This window comes from Aspergillus eucalypticola (genome assembly GCF_003184535.1).
Source record: "Aspergillus eucalypticola CBS 122712 chromosome Unknown BO83scaffold_22, whole genome shotgun sequence".
Classification (NCBI taxonomy): Eukaryota; Fungi; Ascomycota; class Eurotiomycetes; order Eurotiales; family Aspergillaceae; genus Aspergillus; species Aspergillus eucalypticola.
Window position 1 is genome coordinate 317063 of NW_020290296.1, and position 20342 is coordinate 337404.

General features: G+C 51.4%; 6 protein-coding genes across 6 annotated transcripts; 4 read left to right on the forward strand and 2 right to left on the reverse strand.

Annotated features, from left to right (window-relative positions):
* Positions 1-94: 94 nt before the first annotated feature.
* BO83DRAFT_451034 (MFS general substrate transporter) lies at positions 95-1456 on the reverse strand (the record flags this gene model as incomplete). The annotated part of the gene is made up of 4 exons (XM_025536827.1): positions 95-317; positions 365-1031; positions 1186-1332; positions 1420-1456. 4 exons carry the CDS (start codon positions 1454-1456, stop codon positions 95-97), a joined length of 1074 nt encoding a protein of 357 aa, XP_025385485.1.
* Positions 1457-2398: 942 nt separating this feature from the next.
* BO83DRAFT_429592 (NmrA-like family protein) lies at positions 2399-3520 on the forward strand (the record flags this gene model as incomplete). Its single annotated transcript, XM_025535481.1, has 4 exons — positions 2399-2524; positions 2578-2814; positions 2875-3211; positions 3270-3520. 4 exons carry the CDS (start codon positions 2399-2401, stop codon positions 3518-3520), a joined length of 951 nt encoding a protein of 316 aa, XP_025385486.1.
* Positions 3521-3952: 432 nt separating this feature from the next.
* On the forward strand, positions 3953-6740 carry BO83DRAFT_451048 (uncharacterized protein; the record flags this gene model as incomplete). Its single annotated transcript, XM_025536828.1, has 2 exons — positions 3953-5544; positions 5609-6740. Exons 1-2 carry the CDS (start codon positions 4247-4249, stop codon positions 6738-6740), a joined length of 2430 nt encoding a protein of 809 aa, XP_025385487.1. The 5' UTR covers positions 3953-4246.
* Positions 6741-7961: 1221 nt separating this feature from the next.
* On the reverse strand, positions 7962-11156 carry BO83DRAFT_318643 (formin-mediated actin nucleation enhancer; the record flags this gene model as incomplete). Its single annotated transcript, XM_025527747.1, has 2 exons — positions 7962-10964; positions 11094-11156. 2 exons carry the CDS (start codon positions 11154-11156, stop codon positions 7962-7964), a joined length of 3066 nt encoding a protein of 1021 aa, XP_025385488.1.
* A 3450-nt stretch (positions 11157-14606) lies between these two features.
* BO83DRAFT_429595 (putative PAB1 binding protein (Pbp1)) lies at positions 14607-18298 on the forward strand (the record flags this gene model as incomplete). Its single annotated transcript, XM_025535482.1, has 5 exons — positions 14607-14770; positions 15113-15299; positions 15357-15630; positions 15693-18032; positions 18090-18298. 5 exons carry the CDS (start codon positions 14607-14609, stop codon positions 18296-18298), a joined length of 3174 nt encoding a protein of 1057 aa, XP_025385489.1.
* Positions 18299-19412: 1114 nt separating this feature from the next.
* BO83DRAFT_99262 (uncharacterized protein) lies at positions 19413-20248 on the forward strand. Its single transcript, XM_025537776.1, has one exon. It carries the CDS (start codon positions 19684-19686, stop codon positions 20113-20115), a length of 432 nt encoding a protein of 143 aa, XP_025385490.1. The 5' UTR covers positions 19413-19683; the 3' UTR covers positions 20116-20248.
* Positions 20249-20342: the final 94 nt, after the last annotated feature.

Consider the following 20342-nt stretch of genomic DNA (forward strand, 5'->3'; position numbering starts at 1 on the left):
GCAAAACTACTCTTCCTCCTCAGCTTCTCCCCAAACCACCACAACACCCCACGGAATAGGACACCCGATAACAACCGCTACAAACCCCAAAAGGCTATATTCCCCATCCATATCCCAGCACGCGATACATAATGGGACTAAACAACGGGAATCCAAACCCCGTCAAGCCCCGCAGGATATAGGCTCCACCATTCGCACTCACCCCATACACACTATACGCTTCGAGGAGGTACGCGCTCGTACATTGGAGAATGACAGTAGCGCCCATGAGCGGCAGAGCAATACCGATAACTGGAACGATCCAGTGGGTTTCTGTACTGTGCGGACCAGCCGTAGATAAAGAAGCCGATGGGGACGAGCAGACTCGCGGGGATCATGAGTGGGAGGCGAAAATTCGGGCTTGCCGATGCCGTGGTTGGAGGTTTTGAGATGCAGGTAGATCTTGTCTGAGACTAGGGCGCAGATTTGTGCGCCTAGGAGGTAGCCGATGCATGGGGCGAGGTAGTGCAGGGAGCCGGTGCTGGCGGGCAGGTGGTATTGGGTTTTCCATCGGGTGGGGATGGTCGAGAGGATGAGGTAGACGAGGTAGACGAGGTTGTAGATGTAGCCGTAGTAGAGGGAGAGGGCTTGGACAATGGGTTGGGTGAGGAGGAGGTGGAGAGAGCGGAAGAGGGTGCGGTGGTAGAGGGTTGTTAGGGTTTGGGATTTGGTGGTGGAAGGTGTGTTGGTGTTTGTGGCTTGCTCGTATGGGGTGAGGAGTGTGAGGCCTTTGTAGGCTGGGGTAAGTTGGAGAGCTTGTTTCTTATGGCGGAGGAGGACTGGGGCGTAGGTCTCGCGTGAAAGACATAGTGAGGTTAGGATTATGACACCGGCGAATATTGAGGTTGCGTGGAAGGCCCATCGTAAGGTTGAGTAGTCTGTTATGTAGCCGCCTGCTATGGGGCCGAGGCAGGAGCCGAGGACGGGACCCATGTTAAGAAGGGCAAGGCTTAGCCCGCGCTGTTCTTTGGGGGAAGATATCACCGGTGGTGCTGACGCCGGTTTAGATATGCTTCTGTTAGCGAAAGCGATGGGGGGTGCGGGTTGATGGAGGGAGATTTGGGAGAGTACAGCTAATGAAGCACTGGCGCCTAGTCCGCTCAACAGGCGGAATATTTAGAGCTGGGTTATTGCTTTTTGAGAAACCCGCGGCCAGATTGAAAGCGAGGAAGAAGACATTTTCTGACTGCTGAATGGGAACGCGGCGGAGCACTTCGCTAAGAGGTGCTAGCACCAATGGGCCCAGACAGTAAATGAGCAGGAACTGGAATACTGTCAGAGAGCCCTTGACATCTGAAGTAACATGGAAGTCAAAATGGCATCAAGAGCTGGTGCAATGATGGTTGATGTCAGGGGCATAAGGAAGATGGGCAGAGTCACCGTCAGGAGGATGGTATATTTCCGATAGCCGGGTCATTGATGCGGATGCTCATGAGGATCGAAGTCCACGATGACAACTGGAATTGTGGCTGAGGACCCATGGTTCTCTTCGCAGGTGGCCTGGCTAATTTTGTCATTGGCCATTTTGGGAATTGGGGCTGATGGAATGCTTCTAGTGAGACCATGTCTACATTTGAATAGCTCTTATAGTCAACGCAGAGGCACATTCCATCACCCGCTGCGTAAGTGTAAGGAGAGACATTCTTTACAATGGTCACCAATCCACCTCCGCAGAGTGTATCTGAGTGAGTAGGATATCAGTGGGATCCAAGGCATACGAAATTATATGCGAGTAATGATGATCCTTTTTGCTTGTTGGCAGTTGACTCCCCTAGGTTGCTTCTTCCAGATAGAAGCCATCTTGGAGGTTTACTTTATAAGCAGCTCGTGTAGTACAATAATATGATTGACCAAATGATACTATATTTCCTCTTCTTTCTTCCATTTCATTTTGATATCAACATGAATGAAGATTGTTGTATGCCAAATCTAGATAGAGAGAGTCGTAAGAAGTTATGCTATCAAATATTGTATTATTTCGTCAATATACAAAGAAGTACAGATTTATGATCATGTCATTGGTTAGGAAATATCATCCTTCAATCCTTCGATCCTTCAAGCGGCCGGATGGCGGAAAAGATGATCGGATCACGGAGGAGGGTTGGTCCGCTCGGAAGTATTATGTCTCATCATCCTTCCAGGATCCAACTCGATCCGACCATCTTCAACACTTCAGGACATCATGGTACTAGCAAAATGCTAGAAAGAAGGGCTCTGATTTGTAATGATGGCATATGTCAAGGCTATATCCCAAGTATCTAAATAGCAATTGCTTTGCGACATGATAAGGTATAGTTCTAACATCATTTGTCAATATACTCAATATCACTCACATATCGAGAATTGATACTCTACAATCATGACTGCTACCACTACCACTAATACTACGGTTGCCGTCGCCGGTGGAACTAAAGGTCTTGGTCTAACCATTGCAGAAGCATTGGCCATCCATGGCAAGCACAATGTGGTCATACTCAGTCGAAAGGTGAGTGACATTTTCAGCAGAACCAGGAAAATTGCCTTGCTAACACTACGAAGAGTACTCCTAGTCTAGACGAGAAGCTACCAGCTCGTTTGGTCGTTGTTGATTATGACAACGTACAAAACCTGACAGAGGCTCTCGAAGAAAACAAAGTCAGCGACGTGATCTGTACCATCAACGCATATGGAAGCTCTCTACCAGAAAGGAACCTTATTCGCGCGGCGGAGAACTCCTCTACGACAAAGCGATTTATCCCCAGCATTTTTGCCGGGTTCGCATATCCCACCAAGTTAGTAGCGATAGTCCCCCAAGTACTCGGGCGGTTGGAGAAAAAGCTGACCTTTGTCTTCTAGGTATCCCGAGGTCGCCAAATCCAAAACAGAGGCGCTAGAGGAACTGGCGAAGACATCCTAATTCACACTGCTGTCTACAACGGCATGTTCATGGATTTCTACGGGTCTCCTCTGCTCAAATCCAACGTCGGTTTCTTTCCGATGTTTGTTGATATAGCCAACAACGTGGCAGCCAAACCCGGATCTGGAGACCAAGCCGTCGTGCTCACCCGGGTTCTGGACATTGCGAGATTCGTTGTCCGCATCCTCGATCTTGCGGTCTGGCCAAAGGAAAGCTATTTCATCGGTGATAGGGTTACGATTCATGACTTTGTAAATATGGCTGAAGAGGCGAGAGGTATGTACAATCTTTATGCTGGGCATACATCGTAACTTGTCTAATGAGTCTATGTCAGGTACCAAGTTCCGTATCACCTATGACTCTAAGGAAGAATTAGAAGCAGGACAGGTCACGGAATTACCTTGCTACGAGACCACCTTTGCTGTAGTGGGCAAAGAAATGACCAAGCAACTATTTGCTCAGACTGGGTTGTGGATTATCGGAAATGAGCTTGACCTCAGACCTGTCAGCACTCTCAATGAGACTTTCCCGGATATCAAAACTATGACCTTGCGGAGATTCCTCGAGCTTTCATGGAAGGTTTAGGTTGATGATGGAGTAATGCGACATCAGAAGGTTGAGGGAGAAATTACGAGACAAGGTAATTTAGTAGCAAGGAAGATATCATTGGCTGATTGGTTAGCGCCTCTCGCAGGAGAGGTCTGTGAGGGCACAGAAAGATCAAGTGGTATGATTGGAAGAGTAGTTGTCGAGATAACATATAAAATAGTACTAAAGATAGCGAATGCTTACTACATGTGATAGGCTATACCCGCATAGCCGGAATTATATCCTGAACTCTGACTTCCTTTCCCTATATCTCGTGACATGATACGACCAACAAAGCGTTTATAGCGTAACATGCAGGGGTTTGCTAATTTGTACACCCTTAGTTTGCGGGTCTGTCGGAACGAAGCGATGCTGTGAGAGGCCATAGCGAGACAGACTAAGATGAAAACAGGCCTCACGGCCGAGTTTGCTGACCTTTATCCACTCGGAACCATCCAACCACACTCGCCTAGACGCTAGGGTTTTGGGGCACCATGAGCTTGGCTTCTTTAATCTTAGATTGCATGTATAGCTCAGTTCACGAGCGTTCATGGTCTGTCAGCCTTGCAGGTAGAACCTCCGTGAGGCCCAATAGCTGATTTTGCTGCGGCCACGAGGAGATAAAAGTCCCTGAGTGGGACAATGGATATAAACGACCCCTGAGCAAGCCCGTCTTTGCGAAAATGTCAAGATTCCATTCTCTTCGCCTGCGGGCTATACATCATGGCTACCATGAACAGCCCCCCTCAAGTGGCTGTGAATGCCCAAAGGAACTCAAATAAGCCAAGTCCGATCCTGGAGCCTCTGCGGTATCGGACGAGGAAGTCACTGTGTCTTCTTTCTTTCTATGTTGCTATTCTACTCGCTCCCTGGATCATGACCTGTGTCATGATGGTGCGTCCTCTAGACGCCGCCTCCTATACTCGCCAGGGCCTTGGTCAGTCGGCAGCCGTGGTTCTGGATATTCTCGTCAGCATTGAATTCGTCCTCGTGCTTGAAAAGCTACAGGCCGTCCTCGCCATTCCCATCGTCTCCGGTTTCCTGGCCCAAGCGGCCGTTGTCTACACGCAGCGACGTTCGCCTAATCAGAAGCTGTCCCTCCGACAACTTGTTGCTCTAGCGGATCGCCCCTGGGCCAACGTGAGGTCATGGTTTCGCAGTCTACCACTGGATGGCCATGGATCCCCATTTGCCATTTTTGGAGGGCTGTTCGTTCTGCTCGTAGCAGTCACCCCTGCTATTCAGTCAATCTTGATCAAATATGAGGATATCACCATTGCCACATGCTGGGAGATGCCGGTCTGGACATGCGACCCATCGAACATCGTCACAGTTGTGGGCCTTGACCCAGAACCTGCCGCTCTAGAGTCCATGCCCCAGAGTCTTGCTGTCCAGCAGGTAGCCAAGAAAACGCAGCTGGTAGGCGAGCTCGACGTGCAACCTTACCTATGGCCGGAGCAATGGACAACAATCGACGACGACGCTGAGGCTATTTTGAGGGGAACATTCCTATGGTATGAAGAAAATTTCGGTTCGGACCGGTATTTCGTATCTGCACTGCAAAATGGAACCAATACCGGTGTTCTGCGCCAACATGCCATCCGGTTGAACTCATCGTCCGCCTGTGAAGCGGTGCATTCATCCGACTTCCCGCAGACGTGCTCGGGGGACCGGCCTTTTGTAACTAACCTGACTGCCCCTGATACACTCGACATTCGAATCTGCGCGCCCGGCACGTTCGGTCAAACACCTTGGACTCGGAGTCGGGACCGCCAGGATATCTCAGAGGAGCTGTGGATTGATGTCGTTCAGCAAATCGCAGATTATCTCTTATTCGAACCATTCAACTTCACTTTGAAATGTACTACAAATACCACTCGGGGGTACTTCGAAGTCAGCAACTACAAGAATGGCAACAATCCGGGACCTCTTCTTGAGAAATGGCCCAGTCAGGAGGTCCTGAAGCATGATTTCAATGACTATCTGGGATTCGACGACGATTATGCCATTCCATCGGTTGTGTAAGACAACCCTCTAATCTAATCACTGGAGGATAGCCTACTAACCGACAGTACTATATACCAGTGACAACGACACAGCAACCATTAGCCTCTCTGACCTACCCGATCCCTTCAACGACGTAGAGCTCTACGCAGCCGGTCCACTAATGACCAGCGCCTTGGCTCTATTCGGCAACCAAAGCTTCTTCAACACCGCCAGTTACGCCATCACCACCAACACCACCAGATCCGCACTATTCTCCATCTGCCAAACCGACGCCTTACCATTCACCCGACTCACCCTCGCCGGCTTCAGCATCGCCGGAGATACCTGCGACAATCTCTTATTGAATATAGACCGCTACAGCGACGACACCTGGTACCAATCCCTCATGAGCATGATCTACATCTGGGTTTCCTCGTTCAACGATACTCAAGCAGCCGCTACAGCACTAGACATGGCAACCTACTTCGCTAATGAAGCCGTGCTAACCAGCATAGCAACGCAGGACGGGTCGTATAACTCGCGAAGCATCTACTTTGATAGTGGAACGGTGCTGGTCAAGCCTAAGTGGAGCTTAGCGGGGGTGATAGTCATAACCATCCTGATTGGCTTGCAGATACTGGGTCTATGTCTGATTGTGGTCTACTGCCACTCCGTCCCTACCTGGACGGATACTCTCGATGCTTTTGCCATGCTGCGCATGGGTGCGGAACTACACCGTGAGAAGCATGTGCGCTTTGCGGGCATGAGGGATACGGATAAGCGGGACTTGGAGGACCTTGGTCGTTTTGATGGGCTTGTGGGTGTTGTACTTGGTGGTAGTGCGATGATGCAGGGAGGAGGAGGAGGAGGAGGAGGAGGAGGAGGAGGAGATGGAGAGTATAGTAATATCAGGGATAGCTCGCCGTTGGATCGGTGGGCGGAGGGGGGTCCTAGTTCCTCCTCAGGAATTGAGTTGGCTGAGCTTCCGCCATATTCTTCTACGGTCTCGGTTGATGCTCATAATGATGGAGGGAGTGAGGAGAGAGATGAAAGGGCAAGGAAAGAAGGGCTAGAGCCACCGTTTCGTCTTGCGGTCGGTGCGCCGGGCTTGATTACGAAGAGCATGGCTCCAAGGAGGAAGACACGGAGGCAGAGGAAGACACGGGGACAGAGGAATCCAAGGGGACGGAAGAATCCAAATCTTGTGATCACAGGTGAAACGCAAGTGTGATGGAAGTGCTGTGGTTGCTAGGGTACTGCTCATAGTCATACTAGTTATGTATATTGATGAACCAACGGTTTCATGGTAGTATCATCTTCAATTAAATTAGCCGTATAATACACAGAATATACTACCTCATGAAATGAGTTGTCATAGCTAGCTATTACTAACTAATTAGATATATCAATCAACGGAATTATATAATTACAGAAGACTTAATCATGTAACTACTCAGTGCAACCATGTAGAAAGTATGCTGGTTCGACTTGCAGTATATAGATCATCGATATATGATAGTACTATTAATCAGTTTACCTTGAAACTAACATCACTTTCACGGGATGGCGACGAGGATGTTCAATTCCTACTTATGTTTATCCCAAATCTCGATAGATATGGTGGGGGTTTTCTCATGATGAATAGGAAATTAAGATGGGAAAAAGCGTCACTGTGTTTGTTGTAGCCGTTGGAGGTTATTGATTGTTCAAAATATGGAGATCACACATCCAGTAGTACTAGGCTTTTTGGTCTACGGTTTAGCGAAGGTGGTAGTTTGATGGGAAAGCAAGTGCTGTGTGTATAATTACTCAATGGCAATGTTGCCTGGGGTTGAAGATAGTATACTAAGTTAAGTTGGTTCTTATTGCTGGGAAACACTGCAACAACAATCATGATACTAAGGCTACATATTCGTTGTAGATCTACAGCTTCGGGTCTATTCGGGAGGTGGGAAGGCGAGAATAATCGTTGGTCTAAAGCTCGTCCTAGGACATGGTGTAGGAATGCGACGCTCTTGAAGCTTGGTACATTAAAAATTCTAAGATTATATTAATGCAAAGAAAAAAAATGAACGCTTCTATCAATCAACCTCGTCTGAAACAGCAGCAAAGCAGGATAGACCAAGATAACCTGACCCTCCTGTATATCATCAATAGTCATAACAGGCCACAAGCTGGCAGGGTATCGTCGATATGCGAACAGGCAAGGCTGCAGCTCCAGTTCTTGCGATTGGAACTGAGCGAACGCGACAAGAAAATATAGCAAACACAGGGAAACAGACAGTTCAAGGAAATAATTAGCGAGGGTGGACGCATTGGTGATAATGACAAAGGAGAAAGGTCCAAAAGAGGGCAGCCCGACAACTCAGGCTAGATACAAGATGTAGATGATGGAGAGGACGAGTATCGCACTGAGAATGTTGGCCGCGGAACGGTCAACAGAGCCGTATCCCTATTGCTCATGATCCGGCTTCTGTTCATGCGCAGTGGTTGCTTCTTTGTCAGTATCCTCGTTCTCCTCGGCATCAAGGAACGTTTCCCTATTCTCTTCTTCTGCTTCATCCGAGTCTTCCGGAACCGGAGACTTTCCTTTGACCATAATTACTTCCTCCTCCTTTCCAGAGTCCTCCTTCTCAGCATTTGCCTCTTCAGCCACGTCTGCATCAGGCTCCGCCTCTGCTGCGGCCTCTGCGTCTTCGGCTGGCTCCTCAGCCTGCTCCGCTTGCGCTTCAGCGGCTTCTGCTTCTGCCTTTTCCATTTCGGCCGCCCTGGCCTGTTGTCTCTCCCAGACCTCCTTGCGAATGCGGTCGTCTTTGGCCCGACGGAGTCTTTCGGCCTCCTCCACACCACCACTCTTCTTCAACTTGCCTTCCTCGACAAACGCTCCGAGCTCCTTCTGGAAAAGCCCGATACGGCGAGTCTCCAGCTCCTTCTGGCGTGCCTTCTCTGCCCGCTCAATCGCTTCCAAGCGAGATTCATGGTTCGGCTGCAAGGCGCGCACCTCACCCAAGACGCTGTCTTTGGCCTTCATGGGATCCACAGCCGGATCAATCACAACATTCCGCGAGGTGTTGCGCAATGTGGGACCGCCCGTATTGTTCTGCATCGTCTGCTGCTTCGTGGCCTGCTCAACAAGTGCAAAAGTCTGAGCTGCCTTCTCCAAGTCATCCTGAAGATCAGCTGCGAGGTCCTCTTGCATAGTAAGCTGGTCACGCTCCTCACAGACTTGCTGAAGTTCCTTCTCCCAGATCTTGGTCCAGACGGGTTTCTCCCGCTTAAGGAAATCCTGCATCTTCTTGATCTCCTTGGTGACGGCGCTGATGTCCTTACTCACCGACTCCAGTTGCCTGGGGAGCGGTCGGACACCACGAGTCACGACATCTTTCCGGAGATCCTCAACCAAATCTTGGAGGTCATCAACCCGCGCCACAAGACGTTCTGACTCTTCGGCAAGCTCCTTCTTCCCAGAATTCACACGCACACGGCCTGCATCACCTTCGAACGACGATACGGTGACGTCAGCTGCAGCTGTCTTCAGTCCACCTGCTTTGGTACGGATCGCGCTCATTGAACTGGCAATATCGGCGGTGAAGTTCGAGTACGTCTGACGTAGTACAGCAAGGTCACGTCGCAAACTCTGAAGCTCTGCGATTTGACTGTCGCTCCCCGCAATAGGACCCTTCCGGGTTTCACCAGTCTTGGCGGTAGCTGCGACAGGCACAGGAGGCGCAGCAGCAAGGCGAGCCATTTCTTTCGCAGCTTCCAGTTGACGGTCCGACACACGTTGCATCATGCTTTCTTGGCCCTCGAGGGCCCCTTTAACACCTTCGATCATGCGACGGACTCCACCGAATTCATCGTCAAAATGCTTCTTGACCTCATCCAGAATATCAACATTCAACACCAACACAGATCGGTCCTTAACATCAGCCAGATCCTCCAGCTCGTGCCGGACCCCTGATACTGGGTCCTGAATGTAGATTTCCGGCAAGTCAACCCCGTTATTGTGGGTGTTCCAAGCGAACTTCTCAATAAAAGCTAGCTGCAGTCTCCCGATAGTAAGGCCAGTATATCCTTCTGGGAGAACGTATTTCTTGATCTTGCTTCTGTATTGGAGGAATAGAGTGAGCTCCTTGCCTGGGGACTGCTGCTCAGGGGAGTATTGGACTGATTGAGGTGGTGTAGAAGCAGACACAGCTGGCTCCTGACGTTCAGATTTAGGCGTTCCTGGGCGGGCAGCCGCGGTAGGGGCAGCGTCCTTTACAGGTTCAAATGCCTCCGCGAGGGATGGCTCTTCAGAAGGTCGTGGGAGATCGGGCTGCCGTCCAATAGCCGGGTGATCTGCCGGTCCACTTCCAGGGCGTTCAACAGACTTGTCTTTGGCGGCAGTAGCGCCCTCCGCTGGAAGTTCGGCAGGTGACCCAACGCGAGATTTTGGGCGCTCCTCTTCGATACTGGGAACGCTCGAAGGCGCCTGTGAAGCGACCTTTGCGTCATGCAGCCGATTTGTCGATCGCTGTCGTCCATGGACTGACCCGCGTAGACGCACAGCGTTCAGCGACTCCCGAACATCACGCCCTCGATTCGGGATCGGGGAATTTTGAGTCGGAAGGACTGGAACACCGCTTGAAGAAGTTCCCAGATGTTTTTGTATCTGATAGGCCGAGAACCTTCGCGAGGCCCGACGTTCCAGCTCCCCGCTTCTCTGCAGAGCACCAAGAGCATCGTCTTGTTTCGGGGCGGGCGGAGGGGGCGGTGTGGGATAAGGTGGCGCGTTGGTCAAAGTCACGGAGCCCTTGGGAGTTGCGCCAGATTCTGGTTGAGATCCTTGCGATAGAATGTTTTGTGCCTCGCGCCTCGACGCATCTCGTTCGGAATAGCTCGCTCCTCGCACATCAGCCGATGCCGCCGAAGACGCCCGGGCCATGGAAGGATCCTCCATAGAGCCATTACTGCCGAATCGCCGAGTCGATCGCTTCGGAGACGTTACCGTGGAGGCAGTGTCCTCATATGCTTGATTCAACGCCGCCTGTGCCGAAGTTGCACTACTTGCACTTGTATGCCGACCGGGCAATGGCCTACTTTCCTCCTTCTGTTGCCGCGCACGTAGTCGAGCCTGCTTTTTCTTGAGTCCATGTAGAAGGTTAATGATGATGTCGCGAACTCGAGGGAGGTAGCGCTCGAGACTCTGTGGGGATGCATCTTGGCTAAGAGTATCTTCGAGGATCGTACGCAGGAGGTCGGGTACGGGGCCAAGATCTGAGGTGTCAACTCCGATGGCATTGAAGGCGCGACAAGCCAGGTTGAACTCATAGCCCAGCCGTACGTAGACGTCTGACACTTCATTCTCTGAGGCTTGTCGGCGGGACCACTGTGTCAATGTCTCTAGCAGTTGTTTCGTGGCGACCAGCAGATGGGTGACGCTCTTTTCGATTTGGTTGATCTGTTTCTCGGGCTGTGGATCAGACGCACCACGAGGTCAGCCGGAGTTATTGTGGGACGGCTGGGGGGGGGGGGGGGGGGGCTGATTTGGAGGAAACCCAAGCAGTGGCTGCATGCCACCACGATGGAGGGAAGCACTTACTACCACGCTCTTTGAGGATTGAGACCTCGTCGAGCTCGACGAACTGCGTGGTGCGGAGGTCATGGCGGATTCCACACTGCTCCCTGAACCAGATGGGAAATGCTGGGCTGACGGACTTCGCTGGGAGCGGGAGGAAACGCTGGAGGCAGACTGCATACGTGCAAGGCGGGAATCCGGGACAATTATTCTATTCGGTGGCAGTTGATAAGTTGTGACACGAGTATATTAGGAGCGACAAGAGGATGCAGTGTGCAAGGTCGCGAAAAGGGCTGGGGATTGAATATTGTCTCAGAGGTATGTGTAAGGGAGAAAGAGAGAGAGGGAGGGAGCAGTGGCGGCGGGATGGATCAAAATAGGCACAAATGATGAGGAGAAACGAGGGAGATCAAACAGGAGAAAGAAGGAGGCGGCGTAGAAGAATACGCAACAAAGAAAGCAGGAAGGTAATAATGATAAGAAAAAAAAAGGTCCGCACGAGAAAGGTAGCGAGAGACAAGCGGGAATTATAGCCAAGGAACCAGCCTCTTCGAGGGGGGTGAAAGGTAGTAGTGTGGTGGTGGTAGTAGTAGTTTTGGGTGGTGGTGATGCTGTTGGACTGGCACTAAAGCAGTCTAAGGGATCTGATAGAAGACCAATTTGGGCACAAGTTTTAGTCTCCCGGCCAGCAGAGCAATGAAATGCCCAGCAGCGCAAGACTGACTGACTGCAATTCAATGTCGCTGCCTTCCGAGACTTGTGTCAGCCTGAGGCATCAACAAGACAAACGCCCGCCAAGTCACATGTTGGCACCAGCCTCCGGGATTTTTGGTTTCGCCGGATCCACCTCAGCCCGCGCCTCAGTTCAACACTACTCTCTTACAAACAAAGTATCATCCTTCAAGTTCCCCTGTAAATCCACTAACGGAGAGAGAGAGATCTCGGGCTTAAGCCCTCCAGCGGTGAATGCAAGTACGCATTTGAATAGTGCTCAACCGTCTCCTAACTGTTGATACACCTCAGACGAGATTTTCTTCAGCCGGCTCAACCTTCTCATCCCTTGGTGTGGATACTTCCCCATGATGACACCGATCCCTTGGCCGTCCATGTCAGACTGCAGAACCAACTTGGGCTTAGAGTTTCAACGCCGAAGGGTCCCTTCCTATCAGACTTCCGGAAATCCTTTCCTGTGTGACACTGCGTAAGATTCTGTACACAGTAGTCCTAACGAGGCCTCGCGCACTTTGGTCTATGCTGTAGTGATGGCAATGCCTCTCGATTGATTGTCTTGTCTCAAGTTGGAACGAAAGGGATTCCTATGAAGTCTCCCTTGGCTATTGACAGAGCCACTCCTACGTAATGATGATTTTCATATTGAGATTATTTCTGGTTCAACGCCAGCAACATTATGATACTTTGTAAGCAGGCCCGATCCATCGTTGTGCGCACAAGTCATGAGTCGCTGGACGCCTGGGCAGGCGCTCAATATAATGAACTAGCCTAATAATGCTTAGCATGGCCCGGTCAATTGCCCCGGCGCTTGCCTTAGTTCTTACTGTATTCGCTTAGTCTTTTAGTAATGTGATATCTATAGCATCAAGTGGGTAGTGCGCTGAAGCGTCAATGAGATTGTCCATCAGGCAGGATCTTAGCGCAAGTCGGTTCGCTGATTTGCTTTGCCAGTACTCCCCAAACAAACCACCCAGCAAGCATGATGCAAGTATGGTTTCGGTCGATCACCAAGCTAGCCGTCTATCTCCTTTAGCCCCGAAGGTCTAATTTATGATCATGCTGACAGCTGCAGTAAACCAGCACATATGTCTAGGTAGATAGAATTGGCACGGCGCTGCTTCTCGATTTTAAGGGAAGCACGTCTGGAAAAGTATCTCTGGTGGAGGACTCTATATAGATCGGATACCTAGCCGGGTTAGTCGGGGGTGGAATGGCTCTCCACCTCGCGAATGCCCAATTTTGGTGATTGCTAGGTGTGTTGGCAGGACAGCCGCCCTTGCTCGAGCGAACCGGAGCTCCGTTGCACTTACCGATCGCACTCGGATGGCAGAAGTACCGAATGGACTTTTCAGACGCGGTGACAGCAAAGACAAGGACCGAGATGGTCTGAAGGAGCATGGGCTGTGGAAGTGAGCTTCCATGCAGCAAGGGATCATTCCAGACCTAGGATCAGAGATACGGACGGAACTCATATGAATTCACCATGCAGCGCAATGGGTGGGCCTACTCCGAGTGGATTCTGACAGGCCGCAAGGGCAGGAAGGAGTCCATTGAAATTGGTAACTCGACTGATGGAAGCAGAAGCAAGTGGAGTGAGGCGACATGGTGCGTCTCAGTAGTAGCGAGGTGGGAACACACACCTACACGCACGCACGCACAATTGTAATCCCATTCATGATGGAGCAGAGAAAGATGATGGCCAATAAATGTAATTGTTTTCTTTTTCCTTCTTCTTTATGTGGGACTAAGTAGGCATTACGAAAGGCCGTCACAAGCCCTCCAAAATGATACATAGTTACTACTTAAATTGTAGTAGTTAGTATTCCACCAGACTTGGGAAATTGATGCTTATCAGCTAGCACAGCAAAGAAGTCAATGATGGAAGTGGAAGTAGAAGTGGAAGTGAAACGAGGGAGGAAAGAACTGAAGAAGAAAGAAACGGACATAGATAAAAAAGCAAAGTGCACATTCCCATGGCCATCTTTCGTTCCCCACTCGCTTGCCAACCGCCAACCAACCCAAGGCCGGAAGACCCTTGGGATTTCCATGGGATTTGCCCACCTAAATTCCCCTCTGACAAGCTAAACCCTCCAGCCAGACCTTTGCTGTACGTACAGAAAACTAACCTTACTTGACCTTTGACCTGTGGATGATGTTAGCTGTCTGGCTGGCTTGTCTTTGGCTTGTCTCCTCTTTTTGTGGCTGCTGCTCACCCACCTATCGATCTACCAGTACCATCTGAACATTGAACTTCTTTCTTCCTGTGTAGTAGTTTTGCCTTCTTCTTCTTCTTCTTCCCTACTACTACCTGCGGCCGGCAACCTGACTTGACCGGGACGTCCTACCTACAATTACCACTACTACTTACTACTTGCTGGTGTTCTCTTCTTGTCATATTCTTCTTCTCCTTCTTCTCCCTCTTCTTCTTCTTCTTCTCCTCCTCCTTCTCCACTTCCCGTCTTTCCTCCCGGATCCGCGTCTCCCCTCCTTCCTCCCCTTTCCCCGTCTCTCTCTGTCTCTCTGTCTCTCTCTGTTCCTCCCTTCCCGTGGACGTTCAACACCAGAAGGCGGTCCCGTGACTCGTTCGGGGCTCTCGCTCTCCTACCACAGCTTCCCTTTTCCCCCTTCCACCCCGCCATTCTTTCTTCCTTTCCCCCCCCAAATCCCTTCCTCCCACTCCATCCACCGTTTCTTCGGTCCTGTTTGCGCAGGCGGTGTGTTTTGGCTTCGTGCCTTCCGTCCGCACTCTTTACGGCTTTGCGTCGTGCGACGACGTAGAGCTACGCTCGGTGACGATCCAGCCAGATGGCTTCTACCGTCAACTCAGTGCCGGCTGCCAACAGTGCGTCTGGCAATGCCGTGAATCCTCAGAACCCCGGTACTAGACCTTCTTTGAGATCCAGTGCTAGTACGAAGGCCTCGGAGGGCGGCCGGCGTCAATCCGGTAGTCCTCTCGAGAGCGGGCAGAGGTACGTTGCGAGGTCAACATGTTATGCCTCAATCCTCCCAGCTCCTTTCGACTCGTTTGCTTCCATTGCCCTTTCCTCACCGCTTGTCGCCTCACGAAATATGGTCGTTTGCTCTGTTACCATCCCCCCTGTCCTGCCAATGCCCTCCGTGGCTGTCGGGTCTTCTTGACGACTGTTTGGCGTCATTGTGTCCTCGCTTTCTCATTTTTTCTCACCCCGTGTTCTTGTTCTACCACCAGACTCGTGCCTGATGAAAGGGCACTATCGTTGATCTCATACTCTTTGCTGGTAGCCACGACATTGTATTGCGCATTGGCTAATCCATTTCTTGCTTCATGATAGACGCAGTAACTCCACCAAAGCTTGGTCTCACGGCGCAAACCCGATCACACAGCGGGCCTCGTACTCACAGCAGAACGGCAACATGTCTCACAAACAGTCCGCCTCTCCTCGACCGACTACAAAAGAGTCAAACACCCCCGATAACCACGCAAATGACCGTCTTGTCTTCTTGTTTGCTAGCTTCATTGTAAGCTCAGTGTTCCAGACCCGGCATGTGTCAACGTGAAAGGCTTACGGTTTTCAGGGTTTGAATGCTACGATTACCACAAGAAATGGGGATAAATACACGGGAATTTTTTCGTCCTCGACGTTGGACCCTAGCGACTGTTCATTCGTACTCAAGATGGTGCAACGGCCCACCAAGGCGGATCAGAGCAAAGCGAATGGGGTTAGTGATGTCTCAAGCCCGTATATGGGGTCGGCGCCGGATCATAGCATGTCCTTCGATGTCAAGGATGTGGTCGATATTTCGGTCCCGAACGTCACCCCGGCCGATGTTACAGCAAAGAGCGCGAACGGTAAGTCACCGGGCTAGCTTGATCACATTGATGGCCACTTTGAAATCCTAACGAAGTATCAGGGACTCCGGTAGGTTTCAAAACGGATACTGACATCTCCGGAAATCTTGCGATTCGCGAGCGGACCCTCAAGCGCTGGGAACCTGCCGCTGATACGGACGTTGACCTCTCACTCGAAAGCGCGCACAATTCAACTGGATGGGACCAGTTCGAAGCAAACGCCAGGCTCTTCGGTGCTACCAGCAGTTACGATGAGAACATCTACACCACTAGAATCGATCGGTCGGACCCTACCTATAAACAGAAGGAAGCAGATGCTGCTCGAATTGCTCGCGAAATCGAAGGCGCTACTACAGACAATGCACATGTTCGTGAGGAAAGAGGGCAGGTATCGGCAGATGATCATGATGAGGAAGCTAAATACAGCGGTGTCCGCCGTGATGAGAGGAACTTCCCGCCGCTTGTTTCGGGCCAGCCAAATAAGTACACTCCGCCAGCGCGCAGGCAAAACGCCGCTCAATCTGCCATGGCCTCGGGAGCTTCCGCAAGCTCCCTCAAACAGGTTCCTAGTGCCCCGAAAGAGGCTGTTGCCGCCGGACCGCCCAAGGAGAATGGGCAGGCCCAGGCCCAGCCTGCACCGTCCAGTATAACAGCAAGCTCTGCTGCCGATACGGAACAAAAGCCTGCCTTGTCCAAGACCACATCTGGTGCCCCAACTCCGGCAAATGCTACTTCGAATGTGGAGGCCGAGGTGCTCGACTCTTTCCGGCAATTCGCCCACAGTGAAAAGGCGAAGTTGCAAGAACGCCGTCGTAACCAGGCTTCGTATGATCGAACCATTAAGTTGAACGAACTTATGAAGTTTTCCAAGAACTTCAAATTGGCAACGCCAGTGCCCAAGGATTTGGTACCCATCCTAGCTAAAGACCCGCACAAGCAGGAAGAGATCATCCAAAGAGCTCAGCAGCACGCTGAGGAGAAGGTGGTGACCAAGTCCCCAGCAAGCGCTGACTCGAAGCCCGCTGCTCGCCCATCTGGAAACGCTCGCCAGGAGAGTGGAACTATGCCGCCTCCTGCGCAGGCTGACCGCCAGAACTATCCTCGGGGTCGTCAAATGTTTCCCCCAACCGGTCCGCATGCTGGACCGGGTGGGCGGCTTCCGCAGCAGCCCGTGCACCAGGGCCGTCAAGCCACTGGCATGCTCGGCCATCGTCTAGCAGATAACATACAGCAGCGAAAGGGAGCCGCGATGGGAACTGTTCCCGCTCCCTTGCCTATCAATGAAGTTCGCATTCCTCCAACTGGCCCAGCTGGCGAGCAGCCTGCTGTTACTAGCCCGAATAAGGTGCAGACACCAACCTCGTCCGTATCGACCAAGTTCAACGTGAGGGCCCTGGAGTTTAAGCCAAACCCCGCCGCGAGTACCTTTACACCCGGCGCTTCGTCCACCTCATCTCCTTTCACCCGAGGACGCTCCGTCTCACGGACCACTAGCCCCTCGTTGTTCTTCGGGGCTAAGAAGCCAAGACCAATTTCTGAGAGGCCGTCCCTTAATGATCAGTTCAACCCCATTAAGCGCATGAAGAAGGAAAATGCGGAGTCAAATGAAAAGGGTTTCGCCTTCAATGGAGGCATCCCGCCTGCTTACAGGACTCCCCCTACTTGGGATGCCGCTCCCGGAAACGAAGAAAAGACTTACCTGGAAATGTTCAAGCCGCCTGCTTCGGTGCCGGCCATCTCTCCCCAGAGCCGCTCTGCGTCCAATCCCCAGATGCCTCCGCCGCAGATGCCGTTCCAGTTCCCACAGAACACGCCCGGCATGCCTCCCACCACTGGTCCACCACACGGGCCTCATCTGCACCCTCAGCAGCATCATAATTCCGGGCCCCCACACTTTGACGATCCCCACCGCATGCAGATGTCTGCCTCGACCTCGCAAGTGTTCCCATCCCCCAGGTTACAGCACGGTTACCCGTCCCCCATGGCGCCACATGCACAGCTTGCATTTGGCCAAGCCATGCCACAGTTCTATGTCAGCCAGGCCGGCACACAACCTGGACATATGAGACATTACCCGGGCGGTCCCCAATTCGTCAACCCCCAACCAACCATGGGCGCTCCAATGATGGTTCAACAGCCGTCTAGCGGACCATACATGGGTGTTCCTCAAGGCGTGGCCCCCTATACACCCCAGATGCAGATGTATTCCCCAAATCCTAGCCACGCGTATCCCCAACATGTGCCACCGCCCCAGCCTCACAGTGGCTATCCCAGTCCCAGTCGGGGTGCTCCCATGATGATGCACCAGAACTCTCAGCCCGGTCAGCCCCCCCAACCGGTGATGTTCATGTCCCCTGGGCAGCATGGCCAACCCGTGTATCCGACGCAGCAGCCTACTCACAGTATGTTATAACGAAGTCAGAAGACCGTTGTGGGGTTAGGTAGCTAACTTAGCATAGTGCCCCCAGTCCGCGGCAATTATCCTCAGCAGCAGCCCCATTTCCAGTCCAGTCCCCACCAAGTGCACCATTACCCACCCCACCAGCATCGGACACCGAGTACCGGTTACAACCAAATGCCGCAGATGCCTCCCCAAATGCCTGCTCAACCCCCGTCTACTGTCGCATCTGGATCTCAACCGCAAGAGGCAGCGGATGAAGTGAAATGAACCACCCCCCGCTTGACAAGCGTGAGACGCCATATCGCTGGCTTAGCGACCTGACCCAAAACACCGCCGTTCCTCTTTGGAAATTCAGGCTTCACTTGGATGTGAACTCCAGTTGTTCACCGTTGGCGACTCAAATCGTCTCGCGTCGACCAACAACCTCACTATGTTTACCAAAGCTATCTGTACATTGTACGTATGCGCTGCGCTATGTGCACCGGAAGACTTATAGTGTTCCCGGTTGGCGGGTTGCGATTCCCTGCTGGTAAGCTTTCCTTGGTACCCTCGATTGGTTGGTACGTGCTAACCAAAGGCAGGCGAGGTGGCAGCTTCGTGTGAAGTATTGCAGTCAGATCAGGTGTGTATAGGAGTATAGCCATGAGCTATAAGTTGAGAGACCTCTGGGGATTGGTGTGTCGGCAAATAGTTCGGCATCCGATGGCCTTGTTGCCATCCTATGCAGGCCTATACTATACGGCTTCTTGGAGGTGATTTACGAAAGCCAACGAAGGGATTCCACTACGATAACTTTCCAAGTTACTGGGGTACTCATTGCTATATGCCAATGATGTTCTGGGATTTATCTTTTTTTCTTTTTTCTTTTTTTTTTTTTTTCCTTTCTTCGTCTTGCATGTCTTTTGCGTTGCCATCTCTACCCATGGGAATCGAACCGGAGGAAGAGGGGAGTTCTGATGGACAGCGACGGGTGGAAGAGGCCATAGCGAGTGGTATAGGAGACACGCTGCACAGTACGGGGGTGAGTTGTCGGGATGACATTGAGATGATATGAAGGGAAGTGTTCTAGGGCGACTTGTTTTACTCATTTTGAAGGGGATGAATGACATTCATATAATCGAGCCTGATGCCTCTTGTAGACAGGACTTAGTATAAGTAGCGTAGCAACTACGCAGGAGCTGCTAGTCAGCACGACGGAAGTAGATAGTCGCAGGGTCTAACTAGGATAACAAAATTTCAACAACAAGCATCAAGTAGTGAAAGAGCATTCTCCTCAGGTCTTTTCAGTTTCTTATTTGGTCATCATCCAACCAAGAAAGACGCCGCCACCGCGGTACTCTACCCCCCAACCCAAAGCCCAATCACCAGCCAAAGCACCCAGAATCCACCACCCCCAAACCCATCACAAAACCACAGTTCGATCCCTGCTTCACCCTACCCATCCCTCCCAGCCCGCAAATCTCCCATTCGGCAGTGAACTCAAAGAAAAAAGAATGTACGCCGCAGCCATTAGTTTCTGAAATTCCTCATGGTGAAAAGCGGACCAGAAACCCCAAATTGCGGCTTGGAAACAAAGAAAGTAATTGTTTGTTGTACACATGTCTCTCCAAGGTAAATAAAGCAGTGTCGTGAGCCTCTCGACCAGAACCTTCATGCCTTTAACAAGAACTTGTGCCTGCCTTTATGATGGAGAAGAGCGGGAAAGGAAAGGAATGGAATCAGGTAGCCGCGAGAGATGTTCTCGTAATGTTTGCTATGGGAGAGTATTCGAGGAAGGGGATTTTTTCTTTGTTGGATTGCTTGTGCTGGGAGTGTTGGTTGGGTTGAAAGGTGAGCACACAGCGGAGGGCGTTGAGACGACGCTTTCGTATGGGTTTTGCGGTCTGACCTTTTACCAGGTGATCATCATTGGAGAATGGGTTGTCTCTTTTGGTTTGGAAGTGAAGGGATTGGGGGGAAGGGTTGTCTGTGACTGGAAGTTGAATTGGGTCTGGGACGAGGGGGAGGAGTCAAGTAGGAAGTTATGGGACGTGCCTTGTGTTAGCTCAGCTCGGTGTGAAGGGTTAGTTGGAGGTGAGTATTGATTGTTGACAATAAGAGCGAAGAGAGCATCATGTAGGTATCAGTGTCGTTGCTGCTATCATTCAGCAGACGCGTCTGTCGCGGTAGATAGATAGATATAGAAACAGGAGAGCGTGTGTGTATGTTGTTAAAGGTAAAGGGAAAGAAAGAAAGTCAAGCTCCGGCGATAAAATGGGGAGCTTTCCCACAAAAAGACCCTAAACCCGATTGGGGGCGGGGTACCACGGGC

Excerpts from the sequence above, each read along its gene's own strand:
- BO83DRAFT_99262 (XM_025537776.1), top strand. The coding sequence starts at position 19,684 with ATGCCTTTAACAAGAACTTGTGCCTGCCTTTATGATGGAGAAGAGCGG.